A 20,791-nucleotide genomic window follows, 5' to 3' on the forward strand; every position below is an offset into this window, starting at 1 on the left:
GTATCATAAACACGTCTTCCCATGTAATAAAAAAACAGCACGGCGAAAATCCCTAAAGCGGCCTGTTGCGCCTAGCGACAAATGGCACAGCAATATCACAATGATGAGAGTCAGAGCGCGGGGTATTAATTCACTTGTATCTAGGACACAAAAGCAGCACAACTAAAAATAAACGGCATAAACAAAAAATACTGTTAAAAGCACTAAAAAATAAATAAATAAATGGATGACTTCTATCAGACCACAGCAAGGAAACCAATTTCAAGAAAGGAAGGCGAATGAGCAGCTCATTAAACCATGGGATGCCGAATTTAAAGGGGGACATCCCTCAATGGGTTATCACAATTGAATTACATCCACCACTAACCACCAATAGCTATAAACACGTGTTAACAACAATAGTGTTACAAAAAATATGTGTTACTACCCCCCCCATCATCCCACACACCTCCATAAACCTACTTGGCCTCATATTAGGCTCCGTATTAAGGCCACAACACCCAGGATCCCCGATTAATGATGTAATGTACTGACCCAAAATTAAATTGGCCTCTATGGTGATCGAGGTTTAAAGGGGTTGTCCGGGCTTTTAATATTAATGACCTATCCTCAGGATAGGTCATCAATATCAGATCGGCGGGGGTCCGACAGCCGTCACCCCCGCCGATCAGCTGAATGAGGACGTGCCGCCTCCCGTCGCCCTTCCTGTTCGCTGCTGCTTTGCCATAGACAGCAGTGGTGAGCAGGAAGAGAGACGGCACGTCCTCATAAGCTGATGAGTTATGTGTAACGTTACAATAGACAGGACCTGGAGAAATCCACAGCAATGGTGGACTCAAAGATACTAAAGCAGGAGGTTACCTGTAGTTGTTCAGTAGAACTGCTGCTCAGTTCATCTCCAGACTCCGAATCGGCAAGAATTTTTTCAGAACTTTCCCCGGCTGAATCCGAGTGATCGTTAGTAAAGCTAGTCTTTTCGATTTCCATAAGTTCCGGCACAGGAAAATGCATGGCGGAGGGGCTCCTGCTAGTGGCCTTTGGTGAATGCAGATCTGTACACAGCTTACCATTGTTTTGCACCAGATCTAGAGTCAGTCCTCTGGTCTGTCCAGGGCTACTACTGGGTCCAAAGTTCTGGTTGGCATCCCGAATACTTGAGGTTTTCCCAAAACTTGAAAGCTCCGGTGATTTATTAATGTTCTCCGTCGACCTCTGCAGCCCTTGCATGAGTTTCAGAGGACTATTGGGCAGAACGCCCGCTTTGATAGGCGGCATCAGCGCTTTTCTGCCAACTTCCCTTACATACTGGGCGGGAACATACAACGGCTTGGAGTTTTCGTCCTTCTTCACCTGCCACCAGTCTTCATTGGACTTTTTGATCAGAATGTACCTCTCGCCTTGTTTAATAACAATCGTCTTGTTCTTATATTCGTATTCATAGTCATACTCTACCTCGACGAACACCGGTCCGTGGGCAGGCCTGCCGCTTTTGTCAGCCATTTTTTTTTATGACGTTGATCACCTTTTTAGAAGAACTGCGAGCATTATGACGGCTTGAGATGAAAGTCCTAAAGATGAAAGACAAAGCATTATAAAAACATTTCATAATAGAAACACAAATTAATAGATCTCATATTTCTCCCTGCACCTTAACCATAGTGTAGTAACTCTAGTAAAAATAATGCCACCAAAACTTGGGCTTTTACTCATTAGGACAACCCCATGTCCGTATGACCTATTACAGCATATGGACACAATAGCTTAGGTTCCTTCTCAAAGGGGTTGTCTGGGATTTTACCACTGATGACCTATCCTCAGGATGGGTCATCAATATCAGATCGGTGGGTGCCCGACACCCCTGCCGATCAGCTGTATGAGGAGTCGCATTGTGCACGTGCCATCTCCCTTCTCTCTTACGGTCTGCTGCTGCTGTCTATGGTCTTTCCCATAGACAGCAGCGGTGAACAAGAAGAGAGAAGGGAGATGGCACGTACACCATGCGCGCACTGACTCCGCATACAGCTGATCGGCGGGGGTGCCGGGTGTTCGACACCCGCCAATCTGATATTAAATGAAATAACCTGTGGCTAGGTCATCAACAGTAAAAGCCCAGATAACCCCTTTAAACGAAGCAACGTCTCTCAGTTAGGTATGACTGAGCAGTCTGGCCTTTCATCTGAGATGCTTGACTGGCCAGATCGGCTGTTTGCTGGGTCTCAGGACAGGAAAATCAGCTCTCCGTGCACCAGTTTCACGGGCGAGCCTGTGATGGACTTGTGTGTATACACAGCAGCCAATCAGAAGCAGAAGAGCTTCAGGAAAAAGCACAGAGAAGCGGCACAAACCAATGACGAGGCAGGAGGTGTGTCTTAGATGTCCCAATCTGATCGGTGGGGGGGCCAACACACAGGACCACAGCCGATTAACCTTTTCATCTTAGGTAGGATGCGACTATTGATTTGCCCCATCTCTTGTACACCCTGGGGTGTTGGACACGTGTTATAATATGGTAGACAGCCATGGGTTATAGCATGGCCGACCGGATCCCTACCCCATATTTAGGCTAGTGATGATTATTTACTTTTTATTATTCTGTATGCGATTTGTTTATGTTTAATCACTTAGCAAATATATTCGTTCACTTAGCTGCGTAATTCTTTTGAATTCACGTTACACTGTTAGAGAAGGCCGTGGGGCTCCTGTGAGTGATGCGGTCTTCTGGCAGCATACCCTAGACCGGTGACATCATATACATCACTCACATGACCTAGGCGCAGCTCAGTCACTGATCTGAGCTACAATACCAAGCATGGTCACTATACAATTATGGCGCCGTGCCTGGTGATCAGCCATTATTCCACCTCTTCACAATGACTGGCTGTAAAGCAACTGGTTGCAGAACCCCCCGCTTCTCTGTATGCAATAAGAGAAAAAATAAAATAAAAAATTATCTCTGAATCTTGACCGAGACCCTGCCGTTCAGCAGCAGTCTGCCAGAGGTCAGGAGGAACTTAGGCACTGTTCTCTAAAGCAGGGATCAGCAACCTCCGAAACACAGCTGTTGTGAAACTACAACTCCCAGAACAGCCAAGCAAGTGTGCATGATGGGAGTTGTAGTTTAACCACATGTGGAGTGCAGAAGGTTGCTGGTGCCTGTGCTAAAAGATTTCTACAAGACTATTTGGCCGTCTGCAGAATTATCATGTTTCTGGGTGAGATTATCTCCGATTTACTTCCATCATTCATTTCTAGGTTTGACGTGTTCCTTTAATTAGGACAAACGAGACAGCTAAGGCTCTACGGAAACCCAACTGGGACCCACTGACACAGTTGCACAACAATCAGTTTTGCTACAGGATAGGAGTGATGATTCAGTCACAGAAGAAAAAGGGGAACCAACTGTAATGTACAATTATAGCAGACAGCAATAGATATAGGGAAAGACCTATTCACCTACAGTCTAAAACCACAAAACTAAGAACCAAAAATAAATCAAAAACACTGAACCAGAGATTGGGCAGGGCGTAGAAGTAAATCAAAAGAAGAAAAAAAGGTTTTGCACGATCATCCTGAAATCCACTGTCCAGCTTCTTAAAGGGGTTGTGCCAAAAAAAACAACCACATTCGACATTTTTTAGACCCGCAATTGGATCCGAATACTTTTGTAATTGCATGTAAGGCTACTTTCACACTTGCGTTCAGAGCGGATCCGCCCAGACGGATCCACTCATATAATGCAGACGATGGGATCCGTTCAGAACGGATCCGTCTGCATTATATTGTCGAAAAAATTCTAAGTGTGAAAATAGCTTCAGACGGATCCGTCCAGACTTTATATTGAAATTCAATGGGGGACGGATTCGTTTGAAAATTGAGCCATATAGTGTCAAATTCAAACGGATCCGTCCCCATTGACTTACATTGTAAGTTTGGATGGATTCGTCTGCCTCCGCACAGCCAGGCGGACACCGGGTGTCTGCCTGCTGAGCGGAGCGGAGGCCAAACGCTGCCAGACTGATGCATTCTGAGCGGATCCGGATCCGCATCCACTCAGAATGCATTAGGGTCTATTCACACGTCCGTTTTTTCTTTCCTGATCTGTTCCGTTTTTTGCTGACCAGATCTGGACCCATTCATTTTCAATGGGTCCTGAAAAAAAACGGACAGCACAATGTCTGATTTTTTTTCAGGACCCATTGAAAATGAATGGGTCCAGATCTGTTCAGCAAAAAACTGAACAGATCAGGAAAGAAAAAACGGACGTGTGAATAGACTTTAAGGGCTTGTGAGAGCCTTCAAACGGAACTCACAAGCGGAGCCCCGAACGCTAGTGTGAAAGTAGCCTTATTAAAAATGTAGTATAGCCAGGGAGCTATTTACTAAAATGTTTTTGTATAGCTGCTGTTGGTTTAACTCTTCAACTGCCCTCAGCTATATCTTCTGTTAGGTACAGGGAGATAGCTGTTGCAGAAAGGACACACCCCCCTGAGCGGTCAGCCTGAAATACATCTAGCAGGGCACTTGTAGCAACTAATGGGGAGATCTCTGGATCTATGTGAGGTACAGGGCTGGTTCTAGCTTTGATAGAAATAGATTGTCATGTCCTATATGATGTCTGATTTTCATTTTTTACATCAATCATGGGATAACTGCGACAACCCCTACTCAAACTATACAGATGTCATAGGGAGGAGGAATCCATCTGCAATTCAGAAAGGAGAGCCATTCTGTCAGAATCCATTCATTTAAAAAGCCCTCCTTGTAATTACCCTCAGGGGCCCATAGCGGCTTTCCCAGGCATTCACAGCCGATCGCCGATGGTCAGAGACGCTTGGCCTGTGGAGAGTGAGTGGAATCTATTATCAGGGGACGGTCAGGGAGTCTGCCTCCAGGATCATTTGTCACACGTGTCTCCAACATACATAATGGTGATCACTATAGGTTACATTCATCGTTTTTATCCCAAAGGCTGGTAATAGGCGAGTGTTTGTATCATGAAAATACCCCTTTTCACCATATTCAGCTTATAGGTGTCTCACTGGTGCAGCTGCTAATCTGTGCTGTTGATGGCAAGCAGTGGACAGAATCGCTCTCCTTCCCCTTCTGGAAGTGAACAAGTCCCCACTTCCTTTGCAGAAGAAGTCTTCTCAGCTATACGGCTGTCTTAATACAAAGGCCCGGCCAACTCACAGCGCCCATCAGAGGTGATGCCTGTAATCTGCAGATAAATATCTCATGTCACATGAGCAGCTGACCGTGATCTCTCTTAGTCCTGCCTAGAGTTGTTGCGATACCAATTTTTTGATTCGGTTTCGATACCATGAAAAAGTATTGCGATACTCGATACCATTCGATACCACGCGAAAAAAATAAACAAAAAAAGCCACGTGCATTCCTCATTTTTAAAAATGGCGAATCGCGCAGTTTTTATTTTATTTTTTCTGTTCCGGCATTCACCACCTAGATTTTTTTTTATATATTTTAATAGTTTGGACTTTTCTGACGTGGCGATGTAATATGTTTATTATTTAAATATTTTATATGTGAAATTGGGAAAAGGGGGTGATTTATACTTCATATTTTAGTGTTTTTTGTTTGTTTTTTTTACACTTTTTATTTAATGACTATTTTCCCCTTAGGGGCTAGAACCTGGGATCTTTCATCCCTTTTCCTATTCAGCCTGATAGATCTCTATTAGGGTGAATAGGACTCCACACTGTCCCTGCTGCTCTGTGCACACAGCATCAGGGATGTTACCATGGCAACCAGGGCTTCTGTAGCGTCCTGGCTGCCATGGTAACCGATCGGAGCCCCAGGCTTACACAGCTGGGGCTCCGATCAGAAGCTGCCACTGCACCACCAATGAGGGGGGGGGGGGGGGGAAGAGGTCCCTGTGGCCACTGCCACCAATGATTTTAATACTGGGGGGTTGAGAGGGGCCGGCACACTGTGCCACCAATGATTTTAATGGGATGGGTGGGTTGAGGGGGGGGGGGGGGGGGCAATGATAACTACCTCTTTATACAGGAGGCGGGTACTGGCAGATCAGCGGCAGTTAACTGCCGCTGATCGCAGCTCCCTGTCAGGGGCAGGGTGCCGGCAATGCAATTCTGCTGCCGGCACCCGCCTCCTGTATGTGTTAAAGGGAGTCTGTCACCACTTTTTTGCATGTTAGACCATTAAAATAGGGTTATTTGATCCAGCCAGAACATAAAAACGGTACCTTTGTGGTAGAAAACGGACTTTTCAATTTGCAGAAAACGAACTTATAAGATTATTTTCGGAGCCCTCTCAAGTGCCCAGGGCGGTCTCTCAATCCTCAGAGCCCAGGCAGGCACCTCCTAAACGGCTGATAACTCCGCCCTCCGTGCGCCTCTGCCCGCCCGTTTACTCCCCTCCCCTGTCCCTTTCCACTGCGGCTGTGCGGTACAAATCGTAGCGGGCGCATGCGCAATGCGATGCCCGCTCCTGGCAGGGCATCGCAATACCTATTGCGCATGCGCCGGCTAATCGCCGTTTAGCCGGCGCATGCGCAATAGGTATTGCGATGCCCTGCCAGGAGCGGGCATCGCATTGCGCATGCGCCCGCTACGATTTGTACCGCACAGCCGCAGTGGAAAGGGACAGGGGAGGGGAGTAAACGGGCGGGCAGAGGCGCACGGAGGGCGGAGTTATCAGCCGTTTAGGAGGTGCCTGCCTGGGCTCTGAGGATTGAGAGACCGCCCTGGGCACTTGAGAGGGCTCCGAAAATAATCTTATAAGTTCGTTTTCTGCAAATTGAAAAGTCCGTTTTCTACCACAAAGGTACCGTTTTTATGTTCTGGCTGGATCAAATAACCCTATTTTAATGGTCTAACATGCAAAAAAGTGGTGACAGACTCCCTTTAAAGACTGACTACTGTATATGAGTCCAGACTTTCACTATCAGGCCACACAGAGCGGCGCCCAGCAATGTCCCAGCACTCACCATTAGTCCTGGGCGCCGCTCCATTCGCCTGCAGTGCTCCATTACTGTCTCCTGTCCTGCTCCACATGCTGCTGATTACTATCGGAGCGATGGGAGGAGACATCAGATTCACTAGTGGGCGTTCCTTCTCCCTGGCTGTAGCGCTGTCCAATCGCAGCGCAGGGAGAAGGAACGCCTACTAGTGAAGCTGATGTCTCCTCCCATCGCTCCGATAGTAATCAGCAGCATGTGGAGCAGGAGAGGAGACAGTAATGGGGCACTGCAGGCGAACGGAGCGGCGCCCAGGACTAATGGTGAGTGCTGGGGCATCGCTGGGCGCAGCTCTGTGTTGAAATAATCCTATCATTGGTGGCGCAGTGCGCCCGCCCCTCCTCCGCCCCTCTCTTCTCATTGCCGGCGCTGCCCCTCCTCCGCCCCTCGCTTCTCATTGCCGGCGCTGCCCCTCCTCCGCCCCTCGCTTCTCATTGCCGGCGCTGCCCCTCCTCCGCCCCTCGCTTCTCATTGCCGGCGCTGCCCCTCCTCCGCCCCTCGCTTCTCATTGCCGGCGCTGCCCCTCCTCCGCCCCTCTCTTCTCATTGCCGGCGCCGCCCCTCCTCCGCCCCTCGCTTCTCATTGCCGGCGCTGCCCCTCCTCCGCCCCTCGCTTCTCATTGCCGGCGCTGCCCCTCCTCCGCCCCTCGCTTCTCATTGCCGCCCCTCCTCCGCCCCTCGCTTCTCATTGGTGGCAGCGGCAGCAGCAGCACAGGGGGAGGGAGGACAGCTTCCTTCTCCCCGTGCTGCTGAGAGAGAACATGAGCGCGCCGATAGCAGCGCGCTCATGTTCAGAGATACTAGACTGCGCAGAAGCGCAGCCCAGTATCGAAAAAACGGAAATCCCGGTATCGTATCGATACCGGGACAAAAGTATCGATTGGGTATCGAAATTTCGATACCCGCAACAACCCTAGTCCTGCCATACACATGCATGCTCGAGCGAGGATGCACATGCAGTGAATAGGCAGAGGAGCGAAAGCCGCCGTCTGGACACCTCTGGCACCAACTTATCTCCTTAAGAAAAAAAAGGATTGAGCAATAGAAATCTATCTTGTCCAAATCTTTTCTCCCCCTTAGGGCTCATGCATATGACCATATGTATTTGGCGGTCCACAAAAAACAGGACCCGCAAAAAAACACTAACAGAACAGCTGGCCCCTAATAGAACAGTCCGATCCTAGTTAGTAATGTGGACATGTTCTATATTTTTTTTAGCCGGAATGGAAGTCCGGAAACGGAATGCACAAGTAGTAACTAATGTTTTTTTTTTGCAGACCCATTGAAATGAATGGTTCTGCAGACGGCCCCCAAAATAAAAACGGAACAGACACGGATAGAAAATACGTTAATAAGGACTCATGCACATGAGCGTGTGTGCCCCGTGGCCATATTGCAGGCCTCAAACAGACTTGAATTGGGTTTGCAATCCTCAAGATGTGGAGCGGGGGTACGGATCAGAAGCCCACGAAAGCACAATGAGGTGCTTTCATGAGATTTCGGTCCTACTTTTTCGCGATGCGGACCATCTCTTGTGGATCGCGGACCCATTCAAGTCAATGGGTCCGCATCCGCAAACGGCGTGCACATGGATCCCTTAGGGTTATATTACACTAGCAGATAATCATGCAGATCATCGCTAACAAGCGTTCGTAGGAACTCTTGTTAGTGATGAAACGCTGTGTATAATACTGCCGCCAATTACAGATATTATCTGTATTTCTTTTTTTTTCCTATAAGCTTCTCTTTAGGATTTGAAAAACAGTAAAAAAACTTCATGTTTTAAATGTAAGAAAAATAGAAAATGGCATTAAAACATTGGAAAAAAACGCAGTGCAAAGGAAGATTTAACCCCTTAGTAACCACCAATAAGCCTTTCTAGGGTGGTCACTAAGGGACCTTAGGCTAGGCCGTCACCTTTTTTAAAGCGGCCTAGCCTAAGGCCTCCCTCTGTCAGGCATCAGCACAGCCAGAAAATAAATCATGGGGTGTCAATGTGTTACTATGGCAGCCGGGGCCCCGGGTCTGCCTGCACAGTATGCCTATCAGGCTGAGCCAGTCAATATGGTACTTACAGTATAATACACTGTACTGCATAAGCAGTACAGTGTATTATAGAAGTGATCAGAAAATCGCCTGTCGAATTCCCAGTGGGACAAATAGTAAAAATAACAGTTAAAGAGAGTCTTTCACCTAATCTGAGCGTTTTAGACCGCTCAGATCAGGTTATAGACTCTTTAACCCACATTACGATCATACCTGTCTCTTATCTGTCCCTCGCCCAGATAATGAAAATAACACTTTTTAAACTTATGCAAATTACCTTCTGAAGGTGCCCAGGGGCGGCGTTACTGGGCGATGTGCCCAGAAAAACACACCTCCAGCCGGCGGACGTCACGAGCGGCACCACAGGACGGCGGGCTGGGAACTGGCCCGCACCTGCGCACTGCTCTGCCCATTATGGGCAGATGAACAGCTTTTCATATTGCGCATGCGCCGGCCAACTAAAGACAGCCGACCGGCGCATGCGCAATATGAAAGGATGTTCCTCTGCCCATAATGGGCAGAGCAGTGCGCAGGTGCGGGCCAGTTCCCAGCCCGCCGTCCTGTGGTGCCGCTCGTGACGTCCGCCGGCTGGAGGTGTGTTTTTCTGGGCACATCGCCCAGTAACGCCGCCCCTGGGCACCTTCAGAAGGTAATTTGCATAAGTTTAAAAAGTGTTATTTTCATTATCTGGGCGAGGGACACATAAGAGACAGGTATGATCGTAATGAGGGTTAAAGAGTCTATAACCTGATCTGAGCGGTCTAAAACGCTCAGATTAGGTGAAAGACTCCCTTTAAAGTTTTATTAAATAAAAAATCTTCAAGTTAAAAAACACACATAAAATCCCCTCTACATGTTTAGTATTGCCACACTCATAACTACCCGCTCTATATAATTATCATATCATTCATCCTGCACTGTGAATTCAAAAAAAGAAATAAAGAAAAATTCAGGTTTCTTTTTGCATCTTTGCTACGCAAAAAAAGGAATAAAAAATATAGTCAAAAAATGTTATGTACTCCAAAAGGATACTAATGAAAACTACAAGGCGTCCCACAAAAGCCATCACCCAGAAAGAAAACCCTCACAAAGAAAAATAAAGTTATGCGTCTTGTCAATGCAAAATAATTTTATATTTTTATTTTGCAAGAGATAAAAAACAATGTATTTGGTATCGCTGTTATCGTACTGACCTAGAGAATAACATTATTGATGCTGAAAAATGAACGCCGAAATTTTTTTACGTTAAAATTCTGTGGCAGTATTGCCGTTCTTTACCACATTCTCCCCCCCCCCCCCCCCCCCCCGCGCAGAAAAGAGTTAATAAAAATTAATCAGTGTACCCCAAAATGGTGAGATTAAAAACTGTAACTTGTCCTGCAAAAAGTAAAAAAGAAAGTCCTCATGCGGCTCCATTGACAGAAACATAAAAAAGTTACAGCTCCTGGTAGACAACCATGAATTTTTATTTTTTTATATTGCTTGGTCACTGAGGCTCAAAACAGGCGGGTCACTAAAAGGTTAAATCAACTGAATGCACCAGTTTCACAGACAACATAGAAAACTGTCCAATATTTAACTTGTTATAGAGAAAGGAAACCAAAATCATTAACCCATAGATGCCGGGGCCTGGGAGTGACCAAATCACCTACAGCACTAACAGACGGGGCCTTCTGCCGACCACATGGGCCTCTGTCATACAAATCACAGCAGGATCAGAGCCGGTACAACTACAAAGACCGGGAAGCGGAACCCAAAAACCCAGACATTTTCTGATACACGTGAACGGGGTTTTGAAAACCGCCATCCACTTGTACTGTAAGCAGCGGCCCATGTCGGCCTGATGCAGGCTTTTCTGTGATGCCGTTCCCCGCCATAATTGCCGCATTATCAAAACAGCTTTTTATTGTAGTGAAAACTATTTCCACAAGGTTATAGAACGAGATTAGTTATGAAGCACGTCCCAAATTGAATGAGAGTTAAAGGGGTTGTCCACTTTCTGTAAGATGACTATATGCCACTTGCTAATATAGGCTTTGTTGCTATTCTGTGGCCATTTGCCAGATTTCCTAAGACATGTCCCCTTGTTGGGCAAGTCATTTGTGCTGTCCGCATAGAGGTCCTGTCCATAAAATGGCCGCTGATGGAGGGTCATGTGACCAGACATCACACAGCCTCCTCCATTCAAACATATTGCCCCTGCACTGAACTCCCAACTGTGCAAGTGCAGTGCATTTGAATGGAGGAGACTGAGTGACTTGTCTGGTCAGATGATCCTCCATCAGCAGCCATTTTTTGTGTGGACATAACAAAAGACTAAGACAACAAGGGGGGGGGGTAACCTTATGAAATACAGTAAATGGTGCAGATTATCAACAAAGGCTATATTAGTAAGTGGCATATAGTCATCTTACAAACACATCGATCATCAGTAACCAGAAAGTGGGCAGCCCCTTTAAGTTATGGCCTACGCTCAGGGTAGACTTAATCGAGCTGATCGGCAGGGGTCCGACACCCCGCACCATTGCTGATCAGCTGTTTAGCAATAGCTCCAGTGCCGGAAGCAAATAGATCGGTCAACTTTGTTGTGGACTGAGCTCGTCACTGCTGATCGGCACGGGTGCAAGGTATCGGACCCCTGCCTATCAGCTAGTGAAGGCCTATCCTAGGCCTTCACTTAGGAAAAGGAGGACAACCCCTTTAAATCCATAACCTAACTTTAGGTTAGATAAAGACTACAGGATGGGCAGATAGAGAAAGAAAATTGTGAGGAAGGCTCGGGTGGCTCTGTGGGGTCTACGGCCAGTCAATCCCTGCTGGAAACAACTGAAAGCAGCAACACATCTGCTGTTAGATGGGCTTCTGCATGGAAGTGACCAGGACGGCTTCATCTCATAAAGCATGGACATCAATAGACCCAAACCAGGAAAACTACAGAAGAAGAAACGTATAGGAAGCAATTTTGTGGTTACAAACCTTCGGAGGATGCCCTGATTCTGCGGTGTTTTACATACATCTCAATGGCATTAGCAGTCACCACAATCTTGGACTATTATCCTGACGATAAGGAGTCCACATCACCAGCTTTTCCACTGTTCTCGCTTTCTCCCTCTGTCAGGGTCTAAACCTGCACTGAAAGACAGCACATAGCCGGGACGGCTGCGCATGCGCTCAGGAGCCCTCTCCATCAGGCCTCGTGCACACGACCGATCAGCAAAACGTGGCTCTGCAGAACTTGGATTCAGACTATGTTGCATCAGAATTTTTTAAGGACCTGTTGACTTCAACTGGTCGGCATTTTGCAGACAAGTATAGGCCATGCTCGATCTTTCAGCGGAACAGACATAAAAAGGCGGAAAGAACAGAGATGACCTGTCCGTTCCACAAAAAGATAGACTGCGGATCACGGATCCACTTAAGATAACGGGTCCGCAACTAAAATGTGGACGGCATCTGTACTTCGTGGATCCGCGATTTGCAGACCCCAAACCAGACACGGTCGTGTGCAAGAGTCTTTATGTGACTGGATTTCAGTGCAGCTCTGAGTGCTGACAGTGGGAGAATGGGGAGCAGTAGGGATACCATGTATTTCTGCAGATAATAGTCCTATCGGGGGGACGGATTCCCTTTAAAGGCGCCCTGAACCTGAAGTACAAGAGTGCCCAGTATCATTCACACACATCGGAGGAGGCTGATAACAGAAACCAATAGACTGCAGTCTACTACAAAGCTCCGAAACGTCGCACAGTTCCTTGGTTTATCATTAAGACTCATTGCTAGGGAAGCTCAGACACGGTACGACGTGGATTACCGCAAGTTGCCGAGCGGCACCTATACCTGCCGTGGTGCAGTCTGGGAATTAGTAAACCGAATAAGGTAACCTCGGCCCCGTCACTCCGTCTCAGCAGGCAGCCTTCCCAGGCCGAGGAGAGAATGGCTGTAGTTATTCCAGCTGTTGCAAAACTACAACTCCCAGCAGGACCCAAGAGTTGTAGGCTGTCCAGGCATGCTGGGAGTTGTAGTTTTGCAACAGCTGGAGGGCCGCAAGTTGAGCATCCCTGATCTAGGGGAAACACAATGGCAGATCTTCTGTTTTCGTGCAGCGCCGCCACAGGTGAAATGGAGCATTACACGTTAATCACACATACTGATAGGGACATTAGATTGTGAGCCCCATTGGGGACAGTTGGATGCTAATGTCTATAAAGCGCCTGTGGAATATAGTAGCGCTGTATAAGTGAGTATAATAAATAAATACTCACTTATATAGCGCTCCTATATTCCACAGGCGCTTTATAGACATTAGCATCCAACTGTCCCCAATGGGGCTCACAATCTAAGGTCCCTATCAGTAAGTCTTTCGAGTGTGGGAGGAATCTGGAGAACCCAGAGGAAACCCATGCAAACATAAGAACATACAAACGCCATGCAGATGTTGTCCATGGTCGATTCTAACCTAGGACCCCAGCGCTGCAAAACATAAGTGCTAACCACTGAGCCCCCATGCGTCCCAATGGACTCTCCATGTAAGGCCTCATGCACACGGCCGTTGTGTTGGTCCGCATCCGAGCCACAGTTTTTGCAGCTTGGATGTGGACCCATTCACTTGAATGGGTCCGCAAAAGATGCAGAACAGCACTCCATGTGCTGTCCGTATCCGCTGCTCCGTTCCGTGGTCCGCGTTTTGCGGACAAGAATAGGCAGTTATATTAATGTTTGTCCGTGCCGTTTCGCACACGGCCGCCATCCGTGTTTTGCGGATCTGCGGTCGTGTGCATGAAGCCTAATGCACAAATGCCGGGTCCTCCGAAATGAGAGACCTTAGGGTCCTGAACAGGGGTTGTCCTATCTTTTAACTAGAACAGGGGTCAGCAACCTCCGGCGCTCCATCTGTCGTGAAACTACAGTTCCCACCATGCTCTATTCACGTCCATGGATGTTTCAGGTAGTGTGCATGCTGGGAGTTGCTGACCCCTGAACTAGAGGATCTGAAAGTAGAATTTCTAAACTAGACAACCCCCATAATCCGTGTATTTCATCACCTAATTCCAGATCCCGTCCCATGTATGTGTGCGTGCATTATACTAGCAGCCCTTTTATTTGCTTTATTGTCCTGCGTACGGCTTTGTTCCCTTTTAATTCCATTACGCTTGTATCAGTCGGTGACTGTGCCAACGTGACAGGCACTCACCGCCGCATACCATAGACGCTGACAGCTCTGCCCACCGAGCCTCCGCACCAGAGCCTGCCCTGTACTCCACATTGCTGTTTTCTTTATGACAAAGGCATGAGCAAGCAAGGGCACCTGCCGGCAGGAAGAGAGTTCAGCGATTTGACAATGAAAAGAAACTGCAGTCCCAAGCAACTGAAGCAAACGCTGACGGCTGCACCTCCCTCTCACCACATGTTGCTGCCTTCAGCCCCGCGTGCATCCAGCGCTCTCCGCATTGCATTCCACATTACAAAGCACCCGGGGTCAGGAATTCACTTGATTCCGCCTTTGAAACGTAGCCCTGCGGCAGGCCGATGACACGGCGGAGAGCGCGGCACCCCCGGCAGCGGCAGAGTTAACGCCATTAATGCCTCGTAAGCCCCTTTGACAAAAATCAACCTTGGACTGGAATCACAGAGCGGCAAACATCCCTTTAGTGAGAAACGCACAAAATCCCTTCATCCTATTTATGATGTATTATAAGAGTGATACGGCTTGTGCCGTCCGGCCACTTCAAGTCCTTGCCTGCGGCGCCCTGCGCTCACTGGGGCAAGCGGTTGCTGCCTGCAGAGCCGTACGTCTAGCTCCTAGGTATATCACACCGCTCAGATAAAGCAGGCAGCGCACAGCTAAGGCCTCATGCACATGGCTGTATTTTGCGCCCCACAAAATACGGATGACATCCCGTGTTGCATCCGCTTTTCTTTGCAGACACATTGACTGCATTTGACTGAGATTTTTGCGGCCAAGAATAGGACATGTTCCCTCTTATGCGGAACGCATGTAGATGATCCATGCGCTTATGTCCGTTCCGCAAACGGGTAGAACGTGTCCTATAATTGGCCGCAAAATACATCCGTTCGGGAGCAAGAGACCTAAGAGCGGCACATCCCATTGATAATTCTATGTCGGGCTGCTAGGCACCCTCAGCTGTGCGCTTTGAGGGGTAAATTGCGCCCATGCTTGATTTTCAGGACTGATTCAATGACTCCAGCCTCCACTAAGGGGCGCCATGGAGATCAGAAGAACATGACCACCAACAGGGCGTCAGTACAGGTATAGGAAACCAACATCCATAAGGGCTCATGTACAAGAACGTTAGACATTCCGTGCCCGTATTGCGGACCGCAACCCATTGAACTGAATGCGTCCACGATGCGTAAGATATGGCCAAAGATAGGACATGTCCTATCATTTGCGGAGGGGAGGCATGGATCAGAAGCTCATGGAAACACTACAAAGCGCTGCTGTGGGCTTTCGAGTCCGTGCCTCCGCACCACAAAAGATAGGACATGTCTGATCTTCTGTCGTATCTTGCAGATTCATTCAAGTCAATGGGTTCACATCTGCAGCACGGAGTTCACGCGGCCGATGCTATTTGCAGGCCGTAGCGCGGGCACGGAGCCCTTACATTGGTGTGCATGAGCCCTAAGATCATCAATTCATGCAGACATCCAGTATGTTTGGGGGTGTCCCGACTCACGCCCCCCCCCCCCAAACGGCAGATGACAAGAAATCCATGACAACCAATCCTTCTTTCTACATGCCCAATCCTACAAGTCTAGCAGCGGCTTATTCCCCTCTATCTACTGAGAAAACATGCATGCTCAACCAAGCATGCATGTATTTTATGGCCATCTTTAAGGTGCAGCCACACGGAGCAGGTGTATTGCGCAATTTTACAGAATTTTCAATGCTGGGTTTCTGTATATCGGCATGCGCTGCCTGTGGATTTGTCATGGATCTACAGCGGATTTTGCGCAGGGTACAATTTGCGATGGAAATCCGTAGTGTAAATTGACACGCTGAAGCTTAAAATCTGTACCGTGGGTCAATTTACATAGTGGATTTTCTCTGCAACATGTGGATGACATACGCAAAAAAAATCTCATGTCCTTTGCTGGTACCGTCATACGCTGCGGTTTTCCTACACGGAATTCAGTGGCGGAAAACCTGCAACATATCCGCCCCGTGTGCACATACCCTTAGAGTGTATCCTTACTAACTTCACTTTCAACTGTCGAGAGGTCCACACACAGGAGGCGACAGCAAGTATACACCTAGTAAATAGAACAGAACAGTACTGCTGCAAAACTACAACTCCCAGCATCTCCGGGCAGCCAGAAGACCACAGGTTGGACCAACGTGGCGCTGGTGATGAACCCCTTTAACCATGTGCCTCAATGTCATCGAACAGAGGGTGCACCAAGCAGTCACTCTGAGATGTAAGCATACAGGAGATTTAGAAGGAGCAGCCTGTATTCCGCTCAATGGACTCCAGACATAGGCGGTAATATCAGATAGCAATAAAAACGCAATATGGAATTGGTATGTATGCAACGTGGCTCCAAAAACATGGGGGGGGGGGGGGGATGAGCTGTTCTACTAGGAGAGGCTGCTGAGCAAGTGCATAAAGGAATGCAGCGAGGCATTAGTAATATACAAAAACAAACAGTGGGGCCCGGAAGCCGCAGACAGAAATCTCCGTAAAGTCCCAGCACATGACCGAGCACTGCGGAGGGCGGACTACTGCATCACAGGGATGACGCGACCACGACGTGAAGGAGAAAACTCAGCAAGTGCAAACTACTGGAGATAACTAGAACACACATCCAGATGTAGCAGAGCTGACTGACGTCACAAGGTCTTCTCAGCAGTTTTACATAACTTACTGCATTATTTCCACCTTCCCCAATCATAAAACATGGACATAACAGAGAGAAAGAGCCCGACTCTACCAGCTGCGTAAAAGAGCCGCTGGCACCTGGGCATTACATGACCACCCAATGATATCAGAGGGCACAACGTTGTGCTTTACTGCAGAGGTGGAGGGTCTGACCTCTGGCCCCCTAATTCCCGTTCTTGTCTGGTTATAAAACAAACAAACATGGTTTTCTGGCCACTAGGTGGCCTCGTAATGGTCAAGTGGTGGGTACAGCCAGGGCCTCAAAGCTACTTGTCCAGTGCAAAGTCAGGTGTATACAACGGTCTCACCAGTGATGTCCGACTAGAGGCGGCATGGAGGTCTGCCAACGAGAACAAGATACGGGAGGATATCATGCCACCAGTCAGTTCTGCCCGGCTCTTTCTGGAGGCTGCACAGACCGACGGGCACATAACTGTTTTGGTAACCTGGCGAAACAAACCACTTCTGAGAAGTCATTTCAGAGGGATGGCGACATCCGGGGCAGGAAGCCGGTAAGAAGCGGGCACTATGTGGGCAGCTATGTGTCCAGTCACGGCCACAATTTAACAACATCTCTGTGCAATTTCAATTGATTTGTGGGTGTGACTGTTCCGCCGCGCTGGCCCCCTACACGCAGCGGGCGCCGCCGCGCTGGCCCCCTACACGCAGCGGGCGCCGCCGCGCTGGCCCCCTACACGCAGCGGGCGCCGCCGCGCTGGCCCCCTACACGCAGCGGGCGCCGCCGCGCTGGCCCCCTACACGCAGCGGGCGCCGCCGCGCTGGCCCCCCTACACGCAGCGGGCGCCGCCGCGCTGGCCCCCCTACACGCAGCGGGCGCCGCCGCGCTGGCCCCCCTACACGCAGCGGGCGCCGCCGCGCTGGCCCCCTACACGCAGCGGGCGCCGCCGCGCTGGCCCCCTACACGCAGCGGGCGCCGCCGCGCTGGCCCCCTACACGCAGCGGGCGCCGCCGCGCTGGCCCCCCTACACGCAGCGGGCGCCGCCGCGCTGGCCCCCTACACGCAGCGGGCGCCGCCGCGCTGGCCCCCTACACGCAGCGGGCGCCGCCGCGCTGGCCCCCTACACGCAGCGGGCGCCGCCGCGCTGGCCCCCTACACGCAGCGGGCGCCGCCGCGCTGGCCCCCTACACGCAGCGGGCGCCGCCGCGCTGGCCCCCTACACGCAGCGGGGCGCCGCCGCGCTGGCCCCCTACACGCAGCGGGCGCCTCCGCGGCTGGCCCCCTACACGCAGCGGGCGCCGCCGCGCTGGCCCCCTACACGCAGCGGGCGCCGCCGCGCTGGCCCCCTACACGCAGCGGACGCCGCCGCGCTGGCCCCCTACACGCAGCGGACGCCGCCGCGCTGGCCCCCTGCACGCAGCGGACGCCGCCGCGCTGGCCCCCTGCACGCAGCGGACGCCGCCGCGCTGGCCCCCTACACGCAGCGGACGCCGCCGCGCTGGCCCCCTACACGCAGCGGACGCCGCCGCGCTGGCCCCCTACACGCAGCGGACGCCGCCGCGCTGGCCCCCACACACAGCGGACGCCGCCGCGCTGGCCCCCACACACAGCGGACGCCGCCGCGCTGGCCCCCACACGCAGCGGACGACGCCGCGCTGACCCCCACACGCAGCGGACGCCGCCGCGCTGACCCCCACACGCAGCGGACAACGCCGCGCTGACCCCCACACGCAGCGGACAACGCCGCGCTGACCCCCACACGCAGCGGACAACGCCGCGCTGACCCCCACACACAGCGGACGACGCCGCGCGGACGACACATGTGACCACCCAGGAGTGGACGTGTGCCCAACACTGCAGCTATGATGACCATTGAGGGACCAGTGACATTTCCTGTATGTGGTGACAGGTGACACAGGGACATAACTGGGTGGAGGGAGCATTCTCAATCCTTCAGGTGAGAGGAGGAGGAGGAAGTGTCCGCACAGGACACAGGAAGCCATTGACAACTACCCACACAATGAAGTTATTTTTTTTTGTTTGTTTTTTCTGGATTCGACTTTCCCCGCTTTCTGACCCCCCTCCCTCCCCGTACCTACGTCTAGAAGCCCCTCTTGTAACAAAAGGGTAAGTGCTTCCCCAACCTTTCACTGCTCCGCTCCCCATGACTCCCGGACTTACCACCCTCTCAGCGACCACCGGAGCGTGTGCACGGCTTCCCAGACAACCTCTTGCGGACGCAGGCGCTGCGGTCGGAGCGGCAGCCGCAACAGTGACCACTTCGAGGAAGTCAACACGCAGTCGCCTGTGTGTTGGGCTGCGGCCCCGCCCCCCGAGTGCTGGGTCACAGCCTTCTCCCCGTGACGTCACGGCGGAACTCCTCTACTGCGTCGCCAGGACGCCTCTGTCTACCCAAGCCCCGCCCACTGCCCCCGGAACCTCGCTCTCTGTTTGGAGAGGGCGTCCTGCATGGCGGATTTTACAGGGGAGATGTGTGCGAGCTAGTGAAAAGAAAAGCTGGAATTCTTACCCATAGAGGATAGTCAGAGCCCCTATGTTGAAGATGAAAGCAGCCATTTAATTAGCTTCTGTAGCTCTAGTTTTGAACAGGTTCTGATTATTAGCTGCTGTAGTGACCGATGTGCTTTGTTTCCTTGTAGATTGTAAGCTCTTATGGGCAGGACCTTCTTTCTTGTGGATCTGTTCCTTTGTGTTGGTCTACATCTGCTGCCGTCATGCTGTGGACATCTGGACAGATGATTATGTAAATTATATTGTTATTTATTTGAAAGTGTCATTGATTCCGAGGTCCTGTATGTCTAAAAGGAGGTGTACATACATAATATAACTCAAAGCAAGTGCTATGAGCATGACGGAGCGGTACAGAGGGGGAGAGGACCCTACACCGAGGGCTTACATGGGAAGGGGCCATCTAGCGGCTTTCATGAGTTTTCATGTTAGTTTTGAAGGTTTGGAGGAGAGTCTGATGTATGGGGGATGCACGTGAGGAGTCTTGTAGACTAGGGATGCTCAAATTGTGGCCCTCCAGCTATTGCAATACTACAACTCCCAGCATGCTCTAATAGCTGTACGCCAGGGATCAGCAACCTTTCGCACTCCAGCTGTTGTGAAACTACAACTCCCAGCATGCTCCTTTCAATTCTGTGGGAGTTTAGAGAACAGCCAAGCAAGTGTGCATGATGGGAGCTGTGGTTTCTTTCACAACACCTAGAGTCCCGGAGGAGATAGCTGTCCAGAAGGATGCTGCAGTGGTCCAGGCGGGAGATGAGGGCACGCACTAGCATTTTAGTTGATTCAGAAGTGAGGAAGGAGCGAATAGGAGTAATGTTCTTGAGTTGAAAGTGTCAGAAGGAGGTAAAGGTTTGGAAGTGTGGCTTTAAGGACAGGGCAGAATCAGATGTTATCTTCAGGCAACGGGCCTGTGAGACTGGAGAAAGCATGGTGCTGGTAAAGGGGTTCTGTAGTTATTTTGAACTGATGGTCAATCCTCAAGATAGGTCATCTGATCTGTGGACCTAGGACTCCCAGCGATTTGCTGTTTGCTCCAGGAGTGCCACGGCCTCCTCCCTGATTCCCTCAGGCCCAGTGACTATTATCACTGGCCTGGCCCCGTTCACTTGAATGGAGCTTAGCCGCGCCCAGGCCAGTGATACTAGTCGTAATGTTAGTGAGGAAAACAGAGAGAAGGCCGCGGCACTCCTGGAGTGCCGCGGCCTTCTCAAACAGCTGATCGGCGGGGGTCCCAGTTGTCGGACCTGCCGATCAGATGATGATCTATCCAGAGGATAGGTCATCAGTTTAAAACAGGCATGCTCAACCTGTGGCCCTCCAGCTCTTGCAAAAGTAGAACTCCCAGCATGCCTGAACAGCT

At 50.3% G+C, this 20,791-nt stretch overlaps 1 protein-coding gene across 5 annotated transcripts in view; it reads right to left on the reverse strand.

Annotated features, from left to right (window-relative positions):
• Window positions 1-19,230, reverse strand: part of ARHGAP12 (Rho GTPase activating protein 12) — an 89,342-nt gene extending 70,112 nt beyond the window's left edge. For all 5 annotated transcript variants that reach the window (XM_044292871.1, XM_044292870.1, XM_044292869.1 and 2 more), the window contains exons 1-2: window positions 19,081-19,230; window positions 862-1,568 (exon numbers count right to left, since the gene is read on the reverse strand). In XM_044292871.1, the coding sequence (XP_044148806.1) occupies window positions 862-1,500 (639 nt within the window). In that variant the 5' untranslated portion in view covers window positions 1,501-1,568; window positions 19,081-19,230. The remainder of the gene's footprint in view (window positions 1-861; window positions 1,569-19,080) is intronic.
• Between the last annotated feature and the right edge of the window lie 1,561 nt (window positions 19,231-20,791).

Source organism: Bufo gargarizans, chromosome 5 (genome assembly GCF_014858855.1).
Source record: "Bufo gargarizans isolate SCDJY-AF-19 chromosome 5, ASM1485885v1, whole genome shotgun sequence".
In the NCBI taxonomy this organism is placed as follows: Eukaryota; Metazoa; Chordata; class Amphibia; order Anura; family Bufonidae; genus Bufo; species Bufo gargarizans.